The sequence below is a fragment of the Seriola aureovittata genome, chromosome 20, assembly GCF_021018895.1.
Source record: "Seriola aureovittata isolate HTS-2021-v1 ecotype China chromosome 20, ASM2101889v1, whole genome shotgun sequence".
NCBI lineage: Eukaryota > Metazoa > Chordata > Actinopteri > Carangiformes > Carangidae > Seriola > Seriola aureovittata.
Window position 1 is genome coordinate 662247 of NC_079383.1, and position 26648 is coordinate 688894.

The window sequence follows — 26648 nt, forward strand, 5'->3', positions numbered from 1 at the left end:
CATCTCCTACACCAGTGGTTGGCAGCTGGCGGCCCGTGGGCCAAAACTGGCCACCAAGATTATTTTGATAATATGATATATTTTAATCCTTTGTTACTAAAGTAGATCTCCATCTGAGCAGCAACAGTTAGAGAATCACTTCCTCTTTAGCCATTTTGCCAAGAAAATAAGGATTTTCAGAATAAAATCAGAGAGGAAACAGAAAGCAGATGATGACCAAGATGGTTTTTTGTGATTACCTTTAGAGCCCTGCATGGTCATAACCTCATGTAGCACGTTGTTTGTTACACAGAACCACCTGGGAAGGCCTCACTGGACACTGTTTGGAAAAGGGCAGGTAACTTAAAAAAACAAGGCATGTGTCTGTCACATGACGTAGTCGGAGAGCGCCAGAGGAAACACAACACAACAACAAACCGCAGTGTGAGGAGCTTTGAGAGCGAGTTAGCATGCCGGTAGATACCAAGGAGCGCCTCAGTATCTCACCAGAGCACGTACCACATACGCTTAGTCCTAACCGCAACAGACACGGGTTCGACTCAGCCACGGTGGTTCAACCACAAGCCAATAGCTTGGAGTCTGGAAACCTTCACAGTTAGCACAGTCAGAAACCTGCTCAGGGTTTGTTGGTTGTTCCTCGCTGCAGAAAACTAAAGGAGACTGGACCTTTAACGTTGTGGCTCCTAAACTTCAGAACTCTGTGCTGTTGGACTTAAGATCTGGAAACTGTGGACACCTTTAAGAAACAGCTCTAGACCCATTTCATTCTGTTTATCTCCATTTTATTCAACATTTACACTGTGTCTCTCTTTGCTTTGTCTTTATATTTTACTGTAAAGCACTTTGCGACCTCTGATCAGGAAAGACACTGTATAAACAAACTTTGCATGAGTCCACTGAGCTCCGTCACTTTGCATATGTGGGAGAGGACAAATTAAGGCGTAACCTTTAGCTGCTGACAGCTGTCTGAAGGATGCTGCCTCTTCTTCCACGTATCTTATTACAGCAGGTCATCCTCAGTCAGTGGCTGTGTGACTCATTAAGATGACCAGTCAGTGGGTTCATGGAGTCTGCTCTGGCCATTTAATCAGAAGGTCACTGAACACACCACCGTGACAAATGTAGAAGGCATTAATTATATTAATAATACATAAATCTGTCATCTCATACAGAGTATTTTATCATGACTAACTGTAACTACATTCATTTAGCACATTCAACTCAGCAAACTTCATCCTCTAAATAAGGAACTTCACTAAAGGAAACACTTTTTGGGCTAAGTGTGTGTTGTGACATGATATTTTCAAAGTTAATAATGAACCTGAATGCCACAAACTTGGAAGACGGCTTGTCTTGTCCTGTCTGGAAGGAGCCGAAACACAACATGAGAGGGACGCATCTTCACCAAGTCCCAAGCTGCCACAGAGACAGACTGGGGAACATACAGACTTCACTATACAGTGTAATAAAAAAGATGGAGCTGGGATCAGCTTCAACATGGAGAAGGCCAACCCAATAAACAAGGCAGAGCTCACTAAAAAAATGTAAATATTCAGAGCACGTTAACTCTTCTGATAAAAACAGGAGGAAACAAAACTGGCTGTTCACTTGCTCCACATTTCAACATTGAAACAGTGGAAAGAAAACACATCCTACAAATTAAAGTGGGAACAACTGTAAGTGTGGTTGGTTGGAAGAAGAGAGAAAAGCTCATTATATAGTTGCCTAACCTTTGCAGTGAGGGTTGTATGTCCTGGTACAGTTTAACTACGGTGGCCCTGAGAGCTCAACACACTGCAACTTAAGAAAACACAAAACACAAGCAAATTCTGAAACGTGCTGCAAGTAGCAAAGATGACCACAGAAGTGTTTCAGGACACAAAAAAGTGATCAGGTTGTGTTGTGAGTATTTGCAGCACGTGTTGTGAAACTGATGAAGATGTTCTCTGAATTTGTTGGTGTTTTATCTGTTTGCATGTCGGTGTTTTCATAAGTTGCAGTGCGTTGAGCTCTTAGGGCCACCGTAGTTCATCTCTAAAAACACTGAAACGTACATTTCCCATAATGCAGCTGACTGGACGGAGCCTCTCTGCCAGGTAAACATCCCCATCATTCAAGCTCCACACCTCCAGTCTGTAACCAGTGATATTTCCAACAGAAAGAAGCTAAAGCTGCTTCAGAGTCGCTACAGGTCGCTGGATTGTGTGACATGCTCATTTGCATATCTGTGATGGAGTAACTGTTTACATGTGTGTAAATGAGATTTAAAAAAAAAAAAAAAGTTTAAAAAGTTTAAAAAATGAAGTCAAGTTAATTAGACAGGCGTCAGAGGGTTTGAAGGTGAGAGTCTGTTCTCTTCTGATTATCATGACATTTTAAAAAGGTTAATCCTGGAAACACACTGAGTGCTTCACAATCTAACTCACTTATTTTCTCTTAAAGCCTGCTCCTCCTCCATCTGCATCTCTCACACACACACACACACACACACACACACACACACACACACACACACACACACACACACACACACACACACACACACACACACACACACACACACACACACACACGGGACATTTATAAGTTTAAACAACTAAAACAGCTCTCTGCTCTTTTCCTGCCAACAACACTTCAGTCCAACAGAACATTATTCTGAGAGGGAGAGACTCCGCCCCCTTCGGGACAGGTTTACCTGCTGCTGTGGGAGTGGCAGGAATCAGACACTGCAGCTACATAATGTGCACCTCAGCCACGACAACATGATGCCTGTGAACTGTTTCCAGGACGATAACGGAGGTCAGACTGAAGCTCAGAGAAGAGTCTGGTGTGTTAACTGCTGCTGTCATTCCCAGTAACTAAACATATATTACGCTGTAACGCAGATGTAACTGATAATTGTTGTTTTTTGTTGTTGTTTCATTGGACTTTTTATGCCTTCATTCTAGATACAGTGAAAGAGAGACAGGAAGGTTGGGGAGAGAGAGAGGGAATGACATGCAGCAGAGGTCGGATTCGAACCTATGGCCGCTGTGGTAAGGACTTAGCCTTAATGCTACGCGCTCTACCATGCACTCTTAATTAATAGTTCGGATTCAAGACAAATCTGAGACTGAGACCATCATTTACCGAAACCACACAAAACATGAAGCTGGAAGCCGAACAGAAGCTGAACAGAAGCTGAACAGAGCGCACGTCCTCCTTTCCTCACTCAGCAGAAACAAATCTCTACAGACCTAATGTAGAACACGGCGCAATGCACCTTTAAATAATTTGTCAGGCTCTTCATCCTTTTGAATGAGGCAGCTTTAGCATTTCCAGTGTGTATTTCTAAATTATTGATTAGTGCAATTTGAATTATTCACTGTAAACCTGACATGACTGGATGGTCTGAGAGCAGCTGAGCTTTTCAGCACGGTGAAGTTTGATTTTCATATGTACGAACTCTTCATACACTCAGCCATGTCACTGTGCAGCCTCTTCACACTAAGGGACAACATCTTTCTGCACTGACTGTAATCAATACACAACGCTGCTGAGAAAATATCAGGACAGTTAGTGTGTCGTCTACAGCCCTCAGTATTCTACAACCACACACTACTACTGCTACAACCAAGTGACTTACCATATACATATACTGTACATATCACCATATACAGGCATAGTACTACCTGTGGTGACTCTCCTCATCAGCATCAACCCACACACATCTGCTGTGTAAATGCATTAGTGGTATAACCTCAGCTATAGCTGGTCCGTGTCTTTCTAACTGCAACAGTCCAAAGAGAAAACTAACCTAATCCTCCTTATATTTCACCACAACAACTTTGGTGCCTGTAGCATTTAAATTACGTGATCTGAATACACTCCTATGTCTAAGCTTCCAACACAGCAGAGTCTCCTTTGTCTTTAATAAAATTCAAAGCTATTATCAAAGTAATAGATCCATTAATACGAAGAGGGGTTGTTTTACAATATATGCTCAATATCCACCATGTCTGCATCTTCTAACAGAGCACCATGCGTCTCCCTCTTTCTGTTTGTCTTTGAGTGTTAGCAGAATGAAGAGGTGCAGAGGAGCAGGTAGACAATAGTTAACTGATGACAGACAGTGTCATTCTGACAGATTAGAAAAAAACACACAAATAAAATGTAAAATATAAAAGCATATATACTTAGGTGGTCATTAAAGGGACAGTTCAGGTTATTTGACGTGGGGTTGTGTGAGGTACCCATGAATAGTCGTTACATTACCCACAGTAGATACAGCGTGCTCCCAGTTAGAAAGCCGACCGACAGCCAAAGGAAGGTGCTGTTTTCACGGGGAGATGAAGAGCTGAAAATATTCTACATGAAGCTTCATTTGAACAGATGTTGGATTGTTTCCCTGGGCCTTTTTAAAAGTGTCTACAACATTTTTTCTGGTGGTCCCACCCACAGCAACACATCTTTCCTAACCGCTGTATCTACTGTGGGTAATGTAACGACTGTTCATGAGTACCTCACACAACTCCACGTCAAATAACCTGAACCGTCCCTTTAACATACCTGGGCGGGCCGCTCAACTCAAGTCTATACGTGGGATCCCTGCTTTTATTCTTGTCCTTTAATTCCACCTGTACACTGAAGGTGTTATGCTGCTCAGCTCTGACACCTCTGACTCTTCTTCTTCTGTTACAGTGACTGATCCCAGGTCAGCTTGTTGGCTGTCTTACTGGGGGTTTGATGGAGGGTTGATATCATTTTGGTGTGTGTTCAATGGGCAGACTGGTCCTGGATATGGGAAAACACTATTCGACAATCCCTTCATTATTATTCCTATTTCATGATAAATAACCATTCTCTTAAAATAGTCTCAGGCCATAATTCTGAACATCCACAGTGAGGATCTAATCCCTGGTGGCCTTTCTAAAAATGGCACACAGCCTCCTCCGTCCTGCTCCATCACAGAGGGAGGAAACAGGAGACGGGGGTGTCAGGTTCTGGTGAAACATTAGCTGTGGAAGACAGACACTGACCCAGTGGCTCAGACAGACAGCGACACGGCTCTCTACAGGAATTAATTATAGTTTCATCAATGTAATAGTCTGTAAGTTTCCTTTTACATGTGCACTAGTCCCTGTTATGACATATCTTGATTTTATTCATATTCAGGATGGTATATACAGCTGTGTAAAATAATTACATTCTGTACTTAATCATCAATTTATACAGTATGATGCATTTTTATCAATTGAACTGAATCTAGTTTTAATAGCTCTACCTACATCAGCTACAGTAACATTCAGCACTCACACATTAATTCATCAGTAATAATAATCCAATAATAGATTGTAACATATAAAATAATAGTCTAACACCCATAAGAGCCATATTTCTGCATTATGATTATTTTCACTGTGGAGACATTTAGTACATTTTCTCTCTTCTTACGTATGTGACATTTTCAAAGCAGTGTTGCTACCTTAACATAAGGATATGAATACCTCCTCTATCACTGGTTAGACTAACTTTTGCCTTTCTCCGTGCAGCTTGGAAGAAGGTGAAATTCATCACACTGAGTTTCTATTTTTTGGTGCAGGTGTCACCAGAAACAGGAAGTTCTGAGCATGTTTCAGGATCCAATTTAGGATTCTATTTTTTCCTTCAGTATAAAACTTACAAGATACTTTAGACTTGCCTTAAAACTAGCAAAGCATCTTAGATGTTTTCATCAGATTAGCCCTGCATTTTATATATATATATATATAAAAACCAATGATTTCTCATGGCATTTTGAATAGTGTGCAATAGTATTTTCTATAATGTCCTTACAGAGAGGATGTCAGTGTGAATCTGTTGCAGGAAGGTCTGGATTGGATTTAGACAGACTGTCCTCAGCATGACTAACAGACTGATGTTTTCACCAGTAGCAGCTCAGAGACACATAAATATCACTGAAACAGATGCACCACTCGCTGCTGCTAACCTTTGGCTATGTATTGTATGAGCTGATTTGTGGTCTGGCTGATAGACCCTGTATTTGTGTTTAGATCTTTTTTGGTCATGCTTTTGTTAAAACTCAGTTTCAGACTATGTAATGTTTACATCATACAGTATGTTGTGTCATGTATGTATGTGTGCTCCTACACTCTCCTGCAGAACTTTCACAGACGGCCTCAGTTCTGCTGGTTCTGAAGACTCAAGACTGGTTCTCAAGACTCTCAACTAGTTGAGCTTTCTTCAATAAACTCTTTCATTTAGGTCATTTCAATGACCTACTTTAAACCAAATGATGATAATTACACATGGCAATGCTAACAAGTTTTGTTACACTGCCACAGAGACAAAGCAACAGAGAGCAGTTGGGGCAGAAGAGGAAAAAAGACTAGATCTTCTTGAAAGAGAGAAAAAAATGTTCCTAAATATGTGTGAAATTAATGCTGCATTATTGAGCTTTCATCTCAAAGGACACATCTGGGGCAAAAAGGGAGCAGGCAGCTCTGGGTTCTGCTCAGTAAAGCATTACAGAGCAGTATATCTGCTGTATGAAGAGATTAAACTCACAGCTGCCAACACTGTCTTTGGTTCGGTCAGACGACAGAATTATGTTTATATACAACTAATTCACAGTAAGAAATATGGAAACACACCCGCAGACTCAATTATGTTTTCACAAACATAATGAGGAAATGTTGATACTGAATTTATCCTAAATACTTGATTTGGAGATTTATCCACTTGTAGTGAAAACAGCATCTATAAACGCTTTAAGGTTATGTTTAGTCACTCACTGCACTTTGCTAAGGATGGGGAAAGATCCTGCTCTGGTTTAATACGGAAACTTGAGACGTGTTTGTTAACCTTTAACAAAAACCACAATCTTTTCCAAACTGGTTAGTTTACCTAAACCCAACAACAGACAGGAGTCAGGATGCAAACCCTGAGTGCTGTGACTTTAACAGATAGGCAAGCAGAGCCAAACAACCAGCCTGCCACCCCCCTCCATACAGAATAATATCGCCATCTCACACCAACCACTAAAACACCAACCAGACTTGAACATACCTATTCATGACAGTAGATGTCCTGTCTCATGATTTAGTGCTGTCTGTCTCTCCTGTGCTGAAAGTCTCTCTCCTCCATCTTGCTGCTCTCCACCTGGACATCTTCACCTTTCTCTCTCCTTCCTGTCTGAAGAAGTGGATTATTCCTGTGAATTAGGGATGAACGATATGCAAAAAAAAAAACCATTGAATAAGTCATGATTTCAGTGAGAATTGTTATTTTTAATTTCATTTTCACTGGAAAAAAATTAAAATGATGATTTTGTTGGGTCTTGTAGCAAATATGATTACATATGACTTATGTAATCATATTGGATTTGGATATTGCACTCAGCTATATCTGTGATTTTGATATGTCAATGAATGGTTTAGTCCTCATCCATACTGACAGTTAACATATCAAATGCGCAGTATAGAAGAAAAATATCTAAAAATGACTTCTATGTTAATCTTCAAGATATTTACCATGAACTGACTGTGACACACTCAGTGTTAACCTTTCCTGGCTCAGTCTCTGGACTGAGGTTGAAGCACAGGGGATATGCATTACAAAGTTACAGTCACCGCTATACAACTAACTTCTGCTGGTAGTCTTTCTCTCTCTCTCTCTCTCTCTCTCTCTCCACACACACAACCTACATACTGATCCATTCCTGAAAGGAGCTGCTCAACTCCTATAACAATATTCTGTCTCAAACTTCTCAAACTTCCTGCAGATCTCACACAGAGATGTTAATTTAATATAATAATTTGTTTGTTTACTTGGTACTGCTGCCTCTTAAGGCTCAGGAAGAAAGTTTAGTTTCCACACATATGCACATGTGTATGATACATATAATATCATAACTGATTGTAGCAGGAGTAGACCCTGCTATGTAGGGTGTGATTAGTACAGACCTGCCCTGAAGGACTAGGAGAACACAAGATCTAGGTCTGTAAGCCCAGTGCAGTTAGCTCCAGTTTCTACATGAGTATGTTGTCATACAGGTATGGTAGGGTGGGCTTCCATACTCCTGTACCAGGAGGCCACCTGAAGTGTGGTGTGCTCCTAAAACAAAACCAAGTCTAGCACAAACCCTCCCTTCACTGTACCCAGCTAGATAAATGGTGTGCCACTACTCCAGGGCAGTTTAAACGCCAATGAATAATTAATAAAATGCAGGGTGGCAAAACAAAGTACTCTTGGAAAGGATTTCACAGTACTAAGAGATAAAAACCAGTCTTCATAGCAGGTCGTAGCCCTCTGTGGTAAGCAGCAGTACCAGTCTTAGCTGTGGTTAGCTTCCAGTTCACAGTAGGAATGAGAAACCATAGCCTACCTCAGTCTCTGGTGAGAAGCAGTGAACAAAATCCAAACATCAGGCCGTGTAGGTCGGAGGATTCACAGGGTGGATGAACCAGGGTGGGTCGCTGATATGGCGTCTGGATGTCAGGGGGATCCTCCGCTGTGTCACAGAGCCGCGTCCGTGAGCCGCGTCCGTGAGCCGCGTCCTGCATCGACAACTCTTGTCCGGAGTCTGAGCTAGCTGCTGTGAAATGGCGCTGTTATCCTGCCGATTTTAATCTACATTTCTTGGCAGTCACGGTCACACGGTTGGCGGCTACGCTAGGCTGTCTGAACTAAGTGACTCGTCCAGCTAATAAAGCTGGTGCTTCAGACTTTACTTAGCTAACAAGCTAACTGTTCTCTCTCCGAATTGTCACATAGCAACAGGTGACGTACGGGTCCGGCGCTACACTGCTAGCCTCCCGCCCAAAGCATCAGTCTGTGGCTCTATTGGTCCAAAGAGCAGTCGAAAAATAAAGTTCAGTGGATTCTAAATCAAACACAGCTTTCAGTTTCCTCTAATCGACTATTTACATTTTTCTACCGAATTGGAGAGGAGCTTTGCTCACCTAGCTACCTTGATGTTCCTTTTTCTTTTCCTTTTTTTGTGTCCCGCCTCCCCACCACAGGCAGGCTGCTGATTGGATGCCTCACCTGTCACAAATGAGACGAGAAGACCAGAACTAAATCTCAAGGAAATGAACTACCATGAACCAGAGCCATTGAGAGAGTAATCCAAGGCTCTGTCAAGAGCTACACTTTGACTATAGCAAGTCACCTGTCAAGGATCCCATGATTATCCTCAATGCGCATGCGCAAACGTCCAACAACGCTGTTCCCCTTCGTGTGACGAGCCTTGGTAAATGGGACAGTTACAGTCACGAAAATGACAGAATCTACCGTTGCAACGGCTGCTAGTTAAGCTAGTTTCCATAGACAACAGCCTCCTGCCCATGGATATATTATAATATTATATCATATCATAATGTGTTATAATACGTCCGTGCTCCCGCCGCCACAAGGGGGCAGTAAATTACAAGATGGACGCAAACAGGCATCAGTTCCTTCGAGGCAGTGTAGTGGGGGCCCCCGGGGGTCCTCGAGGGGGTTCCTGAATATATATATATTACCCTTTCTGTAATGAATCTGATCAGATGGGGGTCGGTGGTCTGATTAGTGTCAGTTTAGGGTCTTTGAGGTGAAAAGGTTTGAGGACCACTGCTCTCCGTTCTGAGGTGTGATGAAAGATATCACTTCCACTTTGGCATCTGTCTAATTGATCTCTACTTTTAGCTTTAACTGGTCAAGCACTGGTACACCTCCCACCCAACCATCTACCTCCCACTGACTCTTAGGGCAGTTCATAAACGTGACAAATCATTCATTCAAAACTCTCTGTGCTCTGGGTTGAAACCAGTGCTGTCAGTCTGACACGACAATGGACGAGAGGACATACATCGACTGGTTTCAATAGCAAACATTTATTCCAATCATTTAGACAATGCACAATTTGTCATCTACCCTGATCAACGTGCTCTGAATACTCAGTGTGATTGCTAGATTCAACTGTCTTTAAGCAATCAATACTTTGCTATGTTTGACTGTTACACGAAAAAAGAAACTTTTGAGCCTTTTTTTTCTTTTTGAACTCGACTGATGAGAAAATCCATTTTATAGTCTTTTTTTTCTTGCTGCATAGAATTCATACAGCTGATCACAGTATCAGAAAACATTTATTATTCATCCAGGGACAACACAAGAGGCTACACATGCAGAGAGCATCCATTCACAGTTTTACCCATTGGATCTACATTTCTACCCATGTGTCACATTACACTCTTTGATTTCACAGGCCTTTGGAACAGACTCTAAATCAGACAAATCATTTAAAACAATTCCATAGAAATATTCATGTCATATCTTTTTTTCTTTATATCCAATATATATATTAGATATGTTACTCTGGGTAAAGCGTGGGGGAGTTCTCTTATTTTATATGTCATCCTAAAGGGAGCATGGACAATGTTAAGGCTTTAATCTAAAGAATGTAACTTGTGTCTTGAACCCTCACATCATGTAGGTTCAACTTTGTAATGACGGCCATGATTAGGTGATGTCATACAGGCTGGTTTCACATCGATCATACAATGGGAGCCATCTTTGATATGTCAGCTGTGAAGATGCTGGTATGAAACGGTATTCTCAGATAAATGAGTAGCTGCTGTGTGTTTCAGGGGCAGCTGTGTTGCATTGGAGGAAATCTTCAGTGCTGCGTTTAGTCCTGTATTGGAATTGAAAAGGAGCTCCTTTAATTTTATACAGACTGATTTCTGGAGTTTGTCTGTAGATCAGCAGCTTTTGTTAACATTAGCTAAAAACCTGTCATAGTAGGCCACACTGATTTATGTTAATCTGCAGGTTAGGACGCAGTAAAAGAAAAATAAACATAAATCTGATGGTATTTGTCTTCAAATCCCACGTGCAAAGCCAAATAATGAATGTATCCTGTGTGTGTCTGACTCAATCCCATATATACTGCCCTGCTGCCAAAATACTCAATAGAGCATCATGTGTATTATTCCACTGCAAAATATAGTCCCTAACAAATGAAATATCATCTTCTGTATGAGTGACTTTTACTAAGAAATGACAGTAGCCAGCTGTTTGATCTGATTACTGAGGCTTTAAAGGGGCTATTTGTAACAACAGGTTATAACACGTCCTCTGGGCTACAGTGAGTCGCTATCAGAAAGTGACGGGCCGAAGCTAGCTCGTTAGCATGCTAACGTCAGTAGAAGAAAAGACGTGATAGAAACAAAAGTTAACATTGGTGTTTGTTTCCACCTCTGGAGACAGATGTTGATGAGTAAAGGAATGAAGTTTGATGCTGAACTCACAACGTTTCTCATAGACTCGAGAGTCAACAGCTGCGAATGCTAACGTTAGCTATGTAGCACTAGCAAAAACTTCCAAATGAGACAATATATTTGTGATCTGTTTTTAAAGATTGGTGTCGTCAGTAGGAGCCAATCGGCTTCAGGCTACGAGCCACAGATCGAGGAGGGAAGTACAGAGACACAGAATAATGCATCGTTGGTTTTGGTCTCTTCATGCGATTTGTTGACAGTAAGAAAAATATAGAAAGAAAGAAATCTGTTGTCTGTTAAGGTATTACACTGAAGTCTGTTTATGGTTAAGATTGTGGCCTTATAGTGCTTTGTATAAGTATAAATTGAAATAAAAACATATTTTAAAAAAACAATTGAATATTTTACAGCACTTCATATTTCACACTGTATTGTACCAAAATTCACCTCAGGACAACAGTGAAGAAAACTACTATTGGCCAAGCTGGTTAGCATGTCTGCACTCACATGACTAATAACATGACATAGTCCTGGTTAACTCATGCTTAAATTAAACCTTCATTGGATTGTGTTTCACAAACAGAGCAGTCAGAACAAGTGTACCAACATGACAGTGAGTACAAGAAACGAGGCTGAGGTGCAGTTTAAATAAAATGAAATAATCTACCTGGGTTACTGTAAAATATTTTCTTTTGTTGAATTATGTACACATTTTAAATGAATTAATGAGTGGCAGCTCCATTAACGCAACAAAAAAAAGAAAACCAGCCTGTATTAATGACCTGAAGGGACAACAGTACTTAGATACAAAAGATTGTCATATAACTCTCACTATGAAACACAGACTGTAACTAAAGTACATACTGTTAAACACCTCTGTAAAGTCCAAATAAAACACATTTATGATAGAAATCTTGTGATATGCACTATAGAAAAGTGACCATGCAAATGTTAATAAATCATGTACAATATAATGCAGGCTTGCTATACAAATACTGAAAACTCCATCTGATGATTTATATTCGTCTCCTATGAAAAATTCTAGCTTTGGCAAATTTTCTCACCGAGTCACTCTGGCAAAATATTTTCACAGGCCAAATCCTGGAGTGTTTGTATCAAATGTATTTCTATATCCAGTGGATGCTTCCTTCACCACTGAGCTACAAATGAATGATATGCCCTATAATGTAAACAAGAGCGCCTTCAGCTCGTCCAACAGTCACCATCCTGTACCTACTGCACATTAATAAACTTACTCATGTGAGACAGCTACTACCACCATCAACAGACAGCCTCTACTGGCCTCTACAGAGCATCTGATACACTGGGTTAGTTTTGGTAGAAAATATGCTGGTTACTTTATGGCACAAAAGGAAAATACTTTACAGCACAAAACTGGGAGAAGGTGCTGTTCTTCCAGTGCAAACGGCAGGTGGTGGCAGGAGCGTTAACCCAGCAAAGATCACCTCTTACATGCTCATTCTGTTCAGCAAAGCCAAAGATGATAATTATACTGAGGTATCAAATTTGACAGCAATATTATTCAATATATTCTGGTTGAAGAATGCTACATGTAGCACCTGGAAATGCAGGCGACAGCTAAACCAGTTTGAATCTTGCTACTATGGTGAGCACATAGCTTCTGAAGAACTGAGATTAATTAGCTCTAATGTTTCTTAGACAGAGTGATTAAAGGAGCACTTCAACATTTTGGAAAATATTTTGAGTTAAGAGAGAAGATCAACATCAGCTTCTGCCTGTGTATCATGAATAGAAACCTGCAGTTCCTCTAACGACCACTAGAGTCTGGCTCCAACAGTGAGTCAGTCCCCATAGACTCCCATGTTAAAATGTCCAACTTTACAGCAGAAATAAACATGTTTACAGCCTTTTAGTCTCTAGAGCTAATTTCCTCCTTCATGACACCTGTTTATATAACTCACCTGTTCACATTTTATTAAGGACTAAAGTTATGGAGGATTGAGGGCGTGGCCTCTTTGAGTGACAGGTGGGTGAGCGTATGGTTGCCACAAACTGGCATAAATGAAAGTCTCCACACACGCCCCTCCTCTTTTACCATTTTTGGATTAGCTGGAAGTTAGGGGCGGAGTCAGACACTGCCAAGTTGGCAACGGTGGAGCAGCTCACTCTTAGCTTCAGAAATCCGTGGCTAACGTCACAGAGGTGACGTCAATCTTTATTTTCAGACTATGTTTTGGACCAACAACTCTCTGGTGCAAACTCCTCGATCTTTGTGCTAAGCTAGGCTAAACACATCCCTGACGACTGTCTCTCTGTAGAAAACACAAAGGGATCAAACTGATGCCGAGTGGAAAAGTGGTTTTGGCCTCCACTGCTGTGAACTGCTGTTTCTAAACCTTCTCTCATTAATATCGTCAGTGTTTCTTAACAAAGAAAAATTAGAGGTTCTGTATGACTGACTGCTACGAATACTACGATACCCATGAGCCTTGGCTGCTATTGGCACGAACCATAGCTGGAGTACATTTAAAACCCCTCATTATTTCGGATTAGATCAAAACAAGGCTCCATAGATACTGAAATAATCAGAATCTGAAAGTGAATTAATGAAGCAGTTTATAGAGTCATGATCTTCCAGTGATACAGCTGAGTTTTCCCTCCAGGTTTGAAATTATTTGTAAATTTAAGAACAGATCTTTTCTAACAGCTTGTGTGATTTAACATTAAGAGTTTCTTGGCAATCCAGCCTTGGAAGTTCTCCAGCTGCCAGCAACCTGACAAGGTCTGTGAGCGGCAGCCATATTGTTTTCAGGTTGTCTGTCCGTCTCATTCTCATGGACACAATATCTCAGTAACACCTTGAAGGAACTTAGATATGGCACAAATATTCACCTGGACTCAAGCATGAACTGGTTAGATGTTGTTGGACACTCCTGAAGGAACGACCCCACTGTGCGACTCTGCTAATGTCAGCACTCGGCAGCAGGTTTGACGGCATATTCTGCAAAATGTCAAAGTGCTCCATTGAAACCTGTTGGAAAGCTTGAGGTCAAGTATTGCATTACTAATAATCCTCTGGTATAAAGAAGCATAATATTCTGCTGTTTCTGTGCTGTAGATATGAGACTGACGTGGAGGCCAGAATGTAAGTCGAGGATATAAAGATAAGGTCAGGGTTTACAGTATACAAGGTACAGTAAACGCATATTTCAGTGCAAGTCACAGCATATTTGACTTCATAGCTACAGAAGGAATGCTAAGCACACTTATGGTTCAAAACAGTATTGAGTATGTGGTATCTGTACAGAAAAGAGACAAAATACAAAACATATCTCTGTCACATATTAATGTCATAGTTGTTCACTCTTTGTAAAATAAATCTTTCTTTATCTACTCAAATGATATAGTATGCTGTATAGTAAATAGTATTTTCTGGCGTAGCACCCTTTTCAAACATACACAGTATTTACAGTGCGGGAGAGTAAACACTGGTTCACAGCTATCATACAGGTATTTTGCAGAGGTTTGCTACAGTTTGAACGTCACTGTGTTTTACTCACTGTTTTCTTCTTTTGTGATGATTTATATCCAAAACGTACAGAACGGTTTAAAAAAGGTTCTCCTGTCCCCGAAGCACTGGCACAGCATGGACATTACAATAGGTTTCCTCAGGAGTGACCACGAAAGTACACAGTGATTATTTCTACAACACTGAAAAGGTTGTGCTTTAGTGTAAACATGTACAAAAATCTCATGCTGAATAAAAGGTTTTCTTTTTGAAGCTATGGTACATACAGTGGCGGGTGACACTGACTGTGGGTCTCTGCAGCTGTGTTGCAGTGTGAGCTGCGTCAGTCCTTGAACACCGGCGTCATCGACGTCCCCTTGTAGAAAATATTCCGGGCGTTATCGGGGCTGTTGGCGCGCTCTGGGATCAGGATGATATTATTGCCTTTTCTCCGCAGCGTGGACTCGCGGCTGGAGGCGACTGAGAGGGTTTCTGAGGCGGTCTCTCCTCCTCCTCCTCCTCCTCCTCCTCCTCCTCCTCCTCCTCCTCCTCCTCCACCTCCACCTCCTCCACCTCCTCCTCCAGATACAGGACCACCACCATCCCCTGGAGTGACCCTTATGGTCGAGAGGCCCTGGGGGTGGAGCCTCTGCTCTGATTGGCCGGTGTTCTGAGTGTGAACAGTAACTATGGGCGGGGTGCTGACGGTGGCGGTGACGATGTGATTGGTGCGTTTCCTGTCGATGGAGCCTTCACGTACGGAGTCTGAGCTCTCTGAGTCTCTGTTTAGATCGTTGAGCTCAAAGGACTGCCTCAAACTCCCACCTCCTCCTCCTGGTCCTCCTCCCACTCCACCAGTCCCCACACCTCCACCACCTCCGTTGCCATGATCCAGGGAGCGCCACCTCCACGACCCGCTTCCATCAGTGGATGGAGCTTGGATCACAGGCCTGTTGTTTTCGGGGTGGGCCTCCACTCGGACGATGGCCCCGGTGCTCCCTGAGATGCTGCCTGTGGTGCTGCCCAGTGAGCTGGGCCCGGTGTTGCTGGGGGGGTCTGGATCAGTTAGCACCCGGTAGCGGGCGGAGCCCTGGCAGCTCCCGGCGGCGCTGCAGCTGATGCTGCTTTCGTCTAAGCTCTTGGAGTGTGTCTGCAGCAGGCCCTGCTGCTTGGACATGGCGATGACCTGCATGATTCTGGGCTGGGAGTTCTGCCCCGCGTCGTTAGTCCTGCATGCCGCCGTCTTCTCTGCTGCTCTGTGCCAGTTCGCCTGAACTGTGCTGTTCACTGTCGACATCCCCTCGTTCCCTCCTCCTCCTCCCACCGTCCTCGGGGAGGCGACGCTGTAGTTCTCGTGAGCTTCCTCTGGTATGTGCACCAGCTGTGAAGACCCGGGTCTAGACTGCATGGAAATCCTGGCCCCTCCTGTGATGCCACTGCAGTTACTGGGCAGGGTGGTGCTAGCGCCTGTGGCCAGTTTGGACATGTATGCGTGACCGTCGAAGCCGCCGTTCAGACCCACGGCCGAGGGTTCGGAGCTGGACCGGAGCTCCATGCTGCCGTGGTGGTGCGGGTGCTGGGAGGACTGACCTGACGAGGAGTCCACGGAGGAGGAGAAGGAGTCTGGGACCTGCAGGGAGCATTTGTGGTTGTTCTTACTCTTCCACTGAGACAGAAGCTGCTTTGAGCGGCTGGAGTCCATGGAGGCGTGGTGGAGCGTGGCGGCGTGACGTCTGGCTGCCTCCTCATATGCTGCCATGGCCTGGGGGGTGTGCACCCGAGGGAGGGTGTGGCTAAAGGTCACCATGGCGTCTTTGCTCTGGGAGCCGCGGGGGGAGATCATCTCCACGTCTGCGCCGGCGTGCTTCATGCCGTCATCAGGCCTCTGCTGCTGGAGCCCCCGGTGGAGGAGGCCCTCAGAGTGGGAGGTGGGGATGCCCGGCTCCCCGGCCATGCTGGCTTTCATCTGCAGGTGGTGAAGGACGGCCTCCTGGCTGATGTGGGGCAGAGAGCAGGGGGGGCGGTGCAGCAGAGGAGGGGGGCTGCAGCTGGACTCCTCACTAGGCTGGAAGTTTCCCACTGCGTACAAACCCTGAGGAAACACAGAGGTCGTTCAGAGTTAAACACTGACGACGGTTTCACTTGATGTTGTCCAACGATTTCAAACTGACTTACAGGAAACGGAGATGACACAGTCGTTTAAGGTTTTACACCTTTACCTGCGTGTTTAAAATCAACCAGAGTTTTATTTATCAATTAGATAAGATGAATAAAATAATAAATTTCAACCAATCAGAGCAAACTACTTTCATAACCTTCATTAACGATCTGGGAGTTAATGAAGGTCCCATCAGTCCCATTAGTGAAACTCAAGCAGCTGGAGTTCAGTGAAAAACCTTGAATGGTACGAAGGGAAACTAAAACCTGAATTCTCCTGTAACTGTGACAGAAGACAGAAAATATTTCATGGATGAAGAAACTTTCCTGCAGCAGTGGAAGAAAGTGAAGCCTTGAAAGTTAAAACACAAACTGTAGTAACTGTGTTATTAGACCTTGACCTTGGCGTTGGGCTCAGTGTGGTCCTGTGGACCGACCCAAACACTGAGACACAACAGAGACTCTCTCTCTTTACTGTGGACAACACACTGCTTCAAACGTGTTACTGAAAGTGTTTGAGCTGCTGCTTTGACTCTGAGCCACAGTAATCCTCTACAGAGACTCACTGATGAATGAGGTGAGCAGCATTGTGGGTGATAAGAGGCCTCTTCATTTAAACTGTTGCCATCTGGGAACAGCTCCAAGTTTTCATTTGTTCCACAACACATTAAGTTTTTAAACGAGTGAGTCACATGACGATCAGACGAGACGTCCTGCTTCTCTGGTGAAGGAGCAACATGAGTCTGTTCACCAGGATTTATGGCTCTGTGATGTTGTGCCTTGTGATTACGCTGCAAACCAATTTCCCTACAGAGACCAACAAAGTATCTGTCTGTCCACTGTTCCCTACGGAAGCTGAGGAGGGCCATACCCACAAATATATCTTTATCCCGTTATCTGGAGAAAACGCAGCGCCACAGAACGCCGTCATCGCAGGATAATTATTCCGTTATCTAACATAACAGAGCTCTGTTATCTCCAGGTAACGGGATCAAACAGTATTTGTGGGTATGACCTTTCTCTGCTTCCGTAGCTCCCGTCACTCTACACTCAATAACCCACAATGCAAATGTATTAAAGTCAAAGACTGAAGCATCTCATCACTGAAGTATTCAGTCTGTGCAGGTGATGTGTGTGTGTCAGTGTAGAGTCACAGTATAGATCCTCACAGTATAGATCCTATATCTCACGTCTCCATCATTAGGACGCCGAGCGGTTCAAACATGGCCGACAGAGGAGGAGTCAGCTGTGGTTGGTTTTTCTCCTGTGATGAACACAGTGTGTGGTTTCACATTTTAGAAATAAGATCATAGAAATGTAGTCAAAGGTACAATATTTGTCTTTAAGTGTAGAGGAGTAAAAGTTAGCACTTTCTAAAACAAATAATGCTCAAGTACAGATACTTAAATAGAAATACACTGAAATACAGTACCCAAGTAATTGTACTTATTGTTACTGCTAACTGCTCGTACTTCCTGTTGAAGCCAGATGTTCCTCGTCTTCATCACTGACTGACTGTGACTTGTCTTTGCTCTGGGTTAGATGAGATTCAGTGTTTGATGTTATTGTTAGGAACTTCAGATTCATAGTCCCTCCTCTCCACAAGGAGGCACACACCCCAGGGTGGGGACAAACCCCCCCTCACCCTTTGACTTCTGTTTGTCTTGTGTCTTGTCTGGCTTTATCGTCAGTCTAAGTAGGATTTTCTTCATCTTTCATTGTTGGGATTATGTGTTCTAACTTGATATCGTTTACTCTATCTGTTGTTCTAGTTGTTAATTAATGAAGTAAAGCTAATTATTATTTGAAACATTGCGATTTAAAGGCCAGATTTTAGATTTGAGGGGCAGATTTTGTTTTTATGTTTTCCTCCTTTGTTGTTGGTAAACATCCTGGGAATCAACATCCTGTAAATAAATCAAATAACTGATGGCAGCTCGTTTCCTGGTGGTTTGTGGCTGCAGCTACAACCTTAAGTACCAACTATTACTGAGAGACTTAATTTAGCACATATAACAACAGGCCTTGAATCGTGCTGGTGACAGACTCCACTTTCAGTGCCTCTAAATAAATCTAACTACACTGTTTAAGTTTCTGGTTGACGTCCGTCCGGAGGACTGTACCACTGTAAAGGAAGCAGCTGATGGGACTGGCTCCTACCAGGTACACGGCGATAGCTCCTCCCAGCAGGAAGCCCAGGTAGACGTCGATGGCGTGGTTCTTGTACTGGATGATCCTGGTCAGACCGCAGATGATGGCGCAGATGACGAAGGAGAAGACCAGCAGGGGCTTGAGCAGCTTGGACGAGTCGGTCAGAGTGCTGTTGAAGTACATCTGTGGACAAACCACACATTAATGATTTAGGTCACAGGTGTAGAGCTGCTGGAGACACAGGAACGACGCTCCGCCACTTTATTTCTCCACGTGAGGAAATAAAATCTCCACAGGTCACATGATCAGGTTGAAAATCATCTACATTTTTAAGATCTTAAAGATCTGATCACTAAAGAGTCTGTCATGCAGAGAGCTGATAGAAACTAATGGTCTCAGTTTTCATATTGACCTTTAAGGTGTATTGATTGATTTCCAAATGTCAATCATACACTGAGGAACACACAGGAAAACATTCCACCTTAAAAGGCGGTAGCTGCCGGCAGCCTCTGAGCTGCTCAGATGGTTCATCAGTAAAAACATCTTTTCATTCATCCTTCACTCTCTGACAGTTTCTGTATCTGTGATGCTTTTACACAGAAACATGACAGAGTCGTCTGTTACACCTGGACAGAAAGCTAGCTTAGCCTAGTCTGTTAGCTTAGCTACGTTTTCATAGCCTAGCCTTTTAGCTTAGCTTCTCTTCTGAACAGGTGTTTCCAATGTGGATTCATTTGCTCAACACAAGTCAGTAAATGAAAACATTCAAAACACAAACTACTTGTGTTCATTCACCTGCTGCTTGATGCTAAGCTAACTACAACCTGCTACATCCATTGTCAGGTCTGATATCACCTTATTGTCAACATTGAGTCATGACAGAATGAATAGCAGCAGAAAAAAATATAAAGAAAAGAGTGTGTGTGTATATAAATATATATATATATATACACACACATACCTGCTTGTGAAGTAAAGTAGAATTCAGTCATTATATTGCACCTATCTATAAAATTAACAATTGTACAAATAAAGATAATATACCATCATACTGGACGTACACCTTAATTTATACCTGCATAGTCTTAATTCATATACACCCACGTGCACATACATATACACATATACACAACTAAATGTCAAGTGGAGAATAATCACCTCTCATTGATCTGATGGATGTTTGTCTGATGCTGCATCACATTCTGCTGATGAACCTGTTCATACATTCAGTCTGACATCTGATCATGTGATCACAGTTCACTGCTCTGTGTAAACTTGTCGCCGTAGCAACAGTGGTTACATAACCATAGAAAGAAGCCACAACTTAACTGTGTGTAAACAAACAGCTTCCTGCTGTGAGTGAGAACTGAGCTGCTCCATCACCTCTCACCTTGTCTTTAACTGAACACAGAGACCACTTATCTCCAGAGAGGCTGCTCGCTCTGTATCGGCTCACTGATGGAAACTGGCCTATCAGGTGGAGGGACGGTTCATGGTCCACAGAAGAACTTGGTGCAGATCTCAAACCCTCACAGATGGTCCAGCCTGTCATCGACCTCCACTGTCTCCCCTGACCTCCTGAATCACACTCAGACTCTGCTGCTGCCTTCAGAGACACTTCTGGGTCTGACCTCAGTCACTCAGGCTTCCTCTCAGCCACTGTGTCCCGCTGTCATCACCGTCCTGCACACCAGACGTCTCAGTCCAGACTGTTCTGGTCTGTGGTTCTGTCAGAGGGCCGACCCGCTCTGTCTTCAGAGAGCGCCTCCTCTCCTCACATGTCCAACTCGCTCTTATTCTAAACTTCACCTGATCTGTGATCTGAGCTGGTGGAGGAACATGTCTGGCCTCGGTGGAAGTACGGAGTCTACTGAGTGTCATTCTGGTTTGAATGGGTTAAAGTGAGTGTTCTTAGTTAGTCCAGATTTACTGTCTCATTCTGGTTCTTTCCTCCACGCTGTGTTAAATCCACTCATCTATAAACATGTCAGCTTCAGGAAAGGAGAAGAGAGACACTGAAAACTCACCTGTGAAGGTGATGGTCAGTCAGTGTAGATCCTGAATCACACACTTCTTCATATTATTAATATTTCAGCATTACTGGACAAGGGGAAACAGGACTGTGGACAAACTCTCCTCCTGCCTCTCAGTCAGTCTGGTGCACACATCAAGCTGAAGGCTGAACCAACAGACACAGTGTAAACAGGCTCTCAGCAGAGCAGCTGCTACACTGACTGATCGTCACCTTCACAGGTGAGTTTACAGCGATCTGCTCAGTGTGCTGCAGCTGATCATTCGCTCTCTGCCCTCAGACTCATTTCATTCATCTTTTCTTTGTTCCTTGACATTTGATAGACAAGTGGGTTTAACACGACCAGGAGAAAGAACCAGTGTGAGACCGTAAATGTTGTCTACCTGCAGCTCATGTGTCATCTTGTACTGTATCATTGGGGGGGGGGTGGTGAACAGGGCCAAGTGTGTGGGAACAAACCGCTACTCACCGAAACGTAGACAGCGGCGAAGGATGCGAGGGTGGCGTGCTGCGATGGGAAGGATTTTCTGCAAAAGATGAAAGAGAAACAGACTCACTCACATCTGTGTGAGTCAACAGGAGGTGGACACACACACACACACACACACACACACACAGGTGTGATGAGGAATCTCACACACACACGCACACACACACACACAGGTGTGATGAGGAATCTCACACACACACGCACGCACACACACACACAGGCGTGATGAGGAATCTCTCACACACACGCACACACAAACACACACACACACGTGTGCACACACACACACACGCGCGTGCACACACACACACACACACACACACACACACACACACACACACACACACCACACACACACACACACACACACTGGTTGTTACAGGCTGGATGACTGAACCAAATGAGACGCTTCTTTTCATCCTCGTCAAGCTTTTGTTCACGTTAGAAACTCCAAAATAATCCAACAAAGGCTCCACGTCTCAGTCTGATGCTACGAGACAAGCAGCCAACCAACACACACATGCACACACATGCACGCACGCACGCACGCACGCACGCACACACACACACACTGCGGTGAAGCAGGAGCTTGACTTACAAACTGAGAGTGAACATGTGGCCCAGTTTTTCTGTGAGCAACATCCCAGTGACCTACTTCTGACAACTCCACCCTCCTCTTCCTCACTCCTGACTCTGCATGTGTGTGTGTGTGTCTGTGTGTGTGTCTTAAACCAACACTTAACATCTGGAGTCATAAAAAATGCATTCATATGAAAACTGCCTCTGCATAAAATAACGCTCTTTAACATGAACGTTTATATTAATATGCATGTTATTGTGCGTATATCAGATTATTACAGGACATTACAAGTTTATCTGAAGTGAATCTGAGATGAACCGTCTCCACCAACAGTTCCCTCCATATGATCCATGTGACCCTGTTTGTTTTGGCCTCTTCCTGCTTCCTGTGTTTTGCTCAGGTACTTCCTGATTACCTGACTGGCTTCACCTGGTTGGAGCCTGTTTAAGCTGAGAGGTTCCAAGATGGCCGCTCTCTCTCTCTCAGCTCTGAGGGCTGGTGCCATCTTGGTTTCAGGCTTCAGTTCTTGTACATGTAGTTTAAGTTAATCTTTTAATGATCTGTGTGAACAGGAGGAATAATTACAGTAAAGAAAAGCCTGTTCAAAGTCCACATACAGGAGCATCTGCATCTCCAACACCTCACTGCTTCCTGCACTGAACACACGTCTGTATTCACCTGCTGCTGATGTTGTTCAGCCTTTTGACCACCTGGTTCCTGGAACTCAGGGGCCCCGGGCCCTCAACTGGTTTGTTTCCACTGCGTCTTAAGAAGCGTGAGGATTAGACCAATTAAACTGATAAGAGATTAAAGATGACGCCTTTGTTCCTCACAGTTTTCACATACAAGGAAACAATAACAGAGTCGACTCAGTAACTCACTAATGAACAGACACACAGGTGAAGATCATCCTCGCTGATCTGATCAAACAGGAAATGGTTTGTAGTTAAAGTCAAGAAGCTGTGAAGTGAATCAAGCCCCATTAGGAAAGATAAGCTCCATGTATGTGAGAAGAGACGGAGGCTGGATCGTGTGAATGACTGATTTCTGTTTATTTATATTTCTTCTAAAGACTTGTTCCAATGAACCTGCTCCATCTGCACAGATTAATATTCGTTATAACAGGAGGAGAGACTTGATTCTTCTTTATTCTCTCTGTCTGTCCGTCATGTCAACGCAAATTCTCCGGAACACGTTCGGGGAATTTCTTCACGTGTGGCGCAGACATTCACTTGGACTTCAGGATTAACAGATTTTGGTCATTAAAGGTCAAAGGTCAAAGGTCAGTGTGACCTCACAAAGTTTCACACAGATGTTTAATATTTCCTCTGACTCTGGATAAACAGGATGTGGAACTAGTCTGAGTGGCGGAGGGATACGACCATGGGGAGGTGGTCCTAGTGTTTTGGTTGGTTTTGTGTCAGTGCAGTAATTCCTATATATATGCTGATTTGTTCCGTTTCTCCTCTTCATGTTCTAGCTCTCTTGCTCTCTGGTTTACAGACACTCAATACAGTATATTATATATTTGTTTTTAACACCTACACCTGTGTACCTGGTTCTAATGCTAATGCTAGTGTCTCCATCATTGACAGATCGTGGGCTGGAGGATAGTTGTACTCCTGTTAACAACGTTGTTATAGAACCGTGTTCGTCTCATATTGGAGCTGTTTGATCGGTGTGTGTCAGGATGTGGAACGTCAGCAGTCGAGTCATTAGATCCAGTTTGTCCTTCAGGCGGCACCTCGCTGTGTCTCCAGGTTTGGTGCAGATTTAACAGGCAGCTTATACAGAGAGTCAGTCAGTGTCCTTCAGACTAAAACCAGGGAACAAAAGTCACATGTTCGCAGTCAACACCACAGATTATTGTCTGCAGTCTGCAACATGCACTGAAACGTATCTGTGGCTATTTTTAGGCAGGTGTACGGTAAATCCCTCCAACCAGAGGAGGGAAGCTGCCACACACCTCTGGATGATTTTAGTCACCCCCTGACCTTCCCTTTAGCTCCCTGTCAGAATAAAAGTTCCACAGAAGCCAGACTACAATTAAATGTAAATAAAGACATTTAGAGCATTTGAATGAATTGATAGTGACTCTAAATGTTACATGTATGTTTCAGGATGACCTCCGGCCCAGACCGTAAAGACTCAGAGTCTTTGCTGCAGGGAGGCAGGTCGTTGTTAGAGCAGGTTAATAATAACCGTGGTTCACAAACACTGCAGAGAAACAGCTTTTCATGCTGCTCTGGAAACCAGACCGAAGCTCCGGCTGAGAGCAGAAGACTGTGTTGATGCCAGGAGCGGTGGGTTATATTTAGACCCTCGTACTCTGCAGCCAAAACGACGTGCATCCCAAACACACGGGTCGAACTGAGACTCATCCAGCCCCGCCCACGTCCCTCTGCTGCCTCCTGACACACACACACTCATCACACCTCATCCCACCTCACAGGAACCAGCCGCCATCAGGTCCCTGCTTTAATCAGAGACAGACTCAGTGTTGGTGTCGATCCCGAGGATCTAACGGCTGAATCACAGAGAATCAAGTCACAGTTGTCTGTCAGCAGAGAAATTAAAGAACAGCCTCTTTTTCTGTGAACAGAGTCCTCTTGTTCCTGTTCCTGTTTCCTGTTCCTATCCCTGTTTCCTGTTCCTGTTTTTATCCCTGTTTCCTGTTCCTGTTTCCTGTTCCTGTTTCCTGTTCCTATCCCTGTTTCCTGTTTTTATCCCTGTTTCCTGTTCCTGTTTCCTGTTCCTTTTCCTGTTTCCTGTTCCTATCCCTGTTTCCTGTTCCTTTTCCTGTTTCCTGTTCCTATCCCTGTTTCCTGTTCCTGTTTCCTGTTCCTTTTCCTGTTTCCTGTTTCTATCCCCGTTTCCTGTTCCTATCCCTGTTTCCTGTTCCTATCCCTGTTTCCTGTTCCTGTTTTTATCCCTGTTTCCTGTTCCTGTTCCTTTTCCTGTTTCCTGTTCCTATCCCTGTTTCCTTTTCCTTTTCCTGTTCTTGTTCCTCTTCCTGTTCCTGTAAATGACCCACTTAAAGACCCGAGGGGGCCAATCCTTTTGAGCAGTGGAAGGCGCCGCCTCCCTCTTTACGTTGCTTTAATTCTGTTGATTCAAACAGGCTTTTCTTACATCTCCCCATTGTGTTTCTGTCTTTTATTGTGAAGCTCTTAGTGATTTGTACCTGTGAAGGTGCTGTATGAATAAACTTTACTTACTTACTCCTGGTTCATCTTCTGCATTTGGGTCCAAAGTAAAATCTGTCAGACTGAAGTGACTGAAGTGGGATCCTCTGAGGAGGATCTTAAAGAGGCTCCACCGCCTCAGAGGACTGAATGTGTCTCACCTGCAAGCTTCTATTGAGGAACAGGAAGCGACAGGTCCAGTGTTGACTCAGAACCTGGCTTCATCGAAACCTTTCATCTACTGTTTTCCAGACCTGTAAAGAGTTCTGGTCGTGTCTGACCCTGAGCCTGTCATCTCATTCACCTGTCCAGTCAGCCTGTGACCCATCACCCTGTGTGAATCCAGAGTCTCCAGACCCCGTCTGATTCAGACCTGGACCACCCTGAACTGTCTCTTTCCTGGGGACATTTAGGGGGTGGAGCCTCAGTAAAGAAAAGAAATGGTCCAACCTCAGAAATAAAAGGGGCAGATCATGGTTTCCTTGTTTTCCTCTCTAATGTCGCTGATATTTGGCACAAAATGTGTTTATAACGCATCACAAAGCTCATGAAGTAAAGTGCTGGTGTGAGAACCGCAGTCTTTGAATAAGGCTGTCTCCTCCCTACCTGCCCTGGTTGATGGCCGCGGGGTCGGAGCCCGAGCAGATGTCCTCCATGACGTAGGGGTTCTGCTCGCAGCTGATGTTGAGCGTGGTGTAGTTGGGTTTGCACACGGTGAGGAAGTAGGGCGTCGGGTATCCTGTCATCAGCTGCAGGATGTCGGTGATGAGGGCGGTGGCACAGAGACCGAACGCGTGGACGCCTGAGGACAGAGGAGGGCGTGACGTCAGCGAGGGGAAACGAGATGAACACGTGACGAATACAGAAAATATCATTATTGGATGTAATATCAGCAGATGACGGCTGATGCTGAACGTTAATGTTCATGAACAATAAGGCGGAGCTGCAGGAACTCATCATCAGTTTCCACACGGACAGGAAGGAAGTCAGGTACCAACGAAGCGCACGGCTCTGCGTATGAAGGAGTTGAAGTTGCAGCCGGCGGCGTTGATGTTCGCCTCTGCGCATGCGCCACTCTTCCTCCGAGACAGACAGCAGAACAAGATGGCCTCTCCAATCATGATCTGTACACAACAACAACAACACACCTGTTACAGGTGACCTCACATGCACACGTCACTGTTAAAATCCTGGTTTTAAAAGCAAACATTTATTTATTTATTTATTTACGCTGTTTCTGGTTTGTTTTGTTTTAGTATTTTATTATTTTATCTTTTTATCTTAATCTTTGTGTTTCATCAGTTCCTGTTATTATTTTATTGC

At 43.8% G+C, this 26648-nt stretch overlaps 1 protein-coding gene and 1 long non-coding RNA gene across 2 annotated transcripts in view; both read right to left on the minus strand.

Annotated features, from left to right (window-relative positions):
• Window positions 1-276: 276 nt before the first annotated feature.
• LOC130161495 (uncharacterized) lies at window positions 277-9014 on the minus strand. Its single transcript, XR_008826160.1, has 3 exons — window positions 8366-9014; window positions 7048-7192; window positions 277-341 (listed from the first exon to the last, which is right to left on the minus strand). It is a non-coding gene; the product is annotated as an uncharacterized LOC130161495 (long non-coding RNA).
• An 821-nt stretch (window positions 9015-9835) lies between these two features.
• LOC130161382 (phospholipid phosphatase-related protein type 4) overlaps window positions 9836-26648 on the minus strand; it is a 35129-nt gene continuing 18316 nt past the window's right edge. The window contains exons 3-9 of the mRNA XM_056364645.1: window positions 26320-26449; window positions 25932-26127; window positions 21540-21597; window positions 19048-19221; window positions 15437-16822; window positions 15331-15379; window positions 9836-15240 (exon numbers count right to left, since the gene is read on the minus strand). Coding sequence (XP_056220620.1) covers window positions 15074-15240; window positions 15331-15379; window positions 15437-16822; window positions 19048-19221; window positions 21540-21597; window positions 25932-26127; window positions 26320-26449 — 2160 coding nt within the window. The 3' untranslated portion in view covers window positions 9836-15073. The remainder of the gene's footprint in view (window positions 15241-15330; window positions 15380-15436; window positions 16823-19047; window positions 19222-21539; window positions 21598-25931; window positions 26128-26319; window positions 26450-26648) is intronic.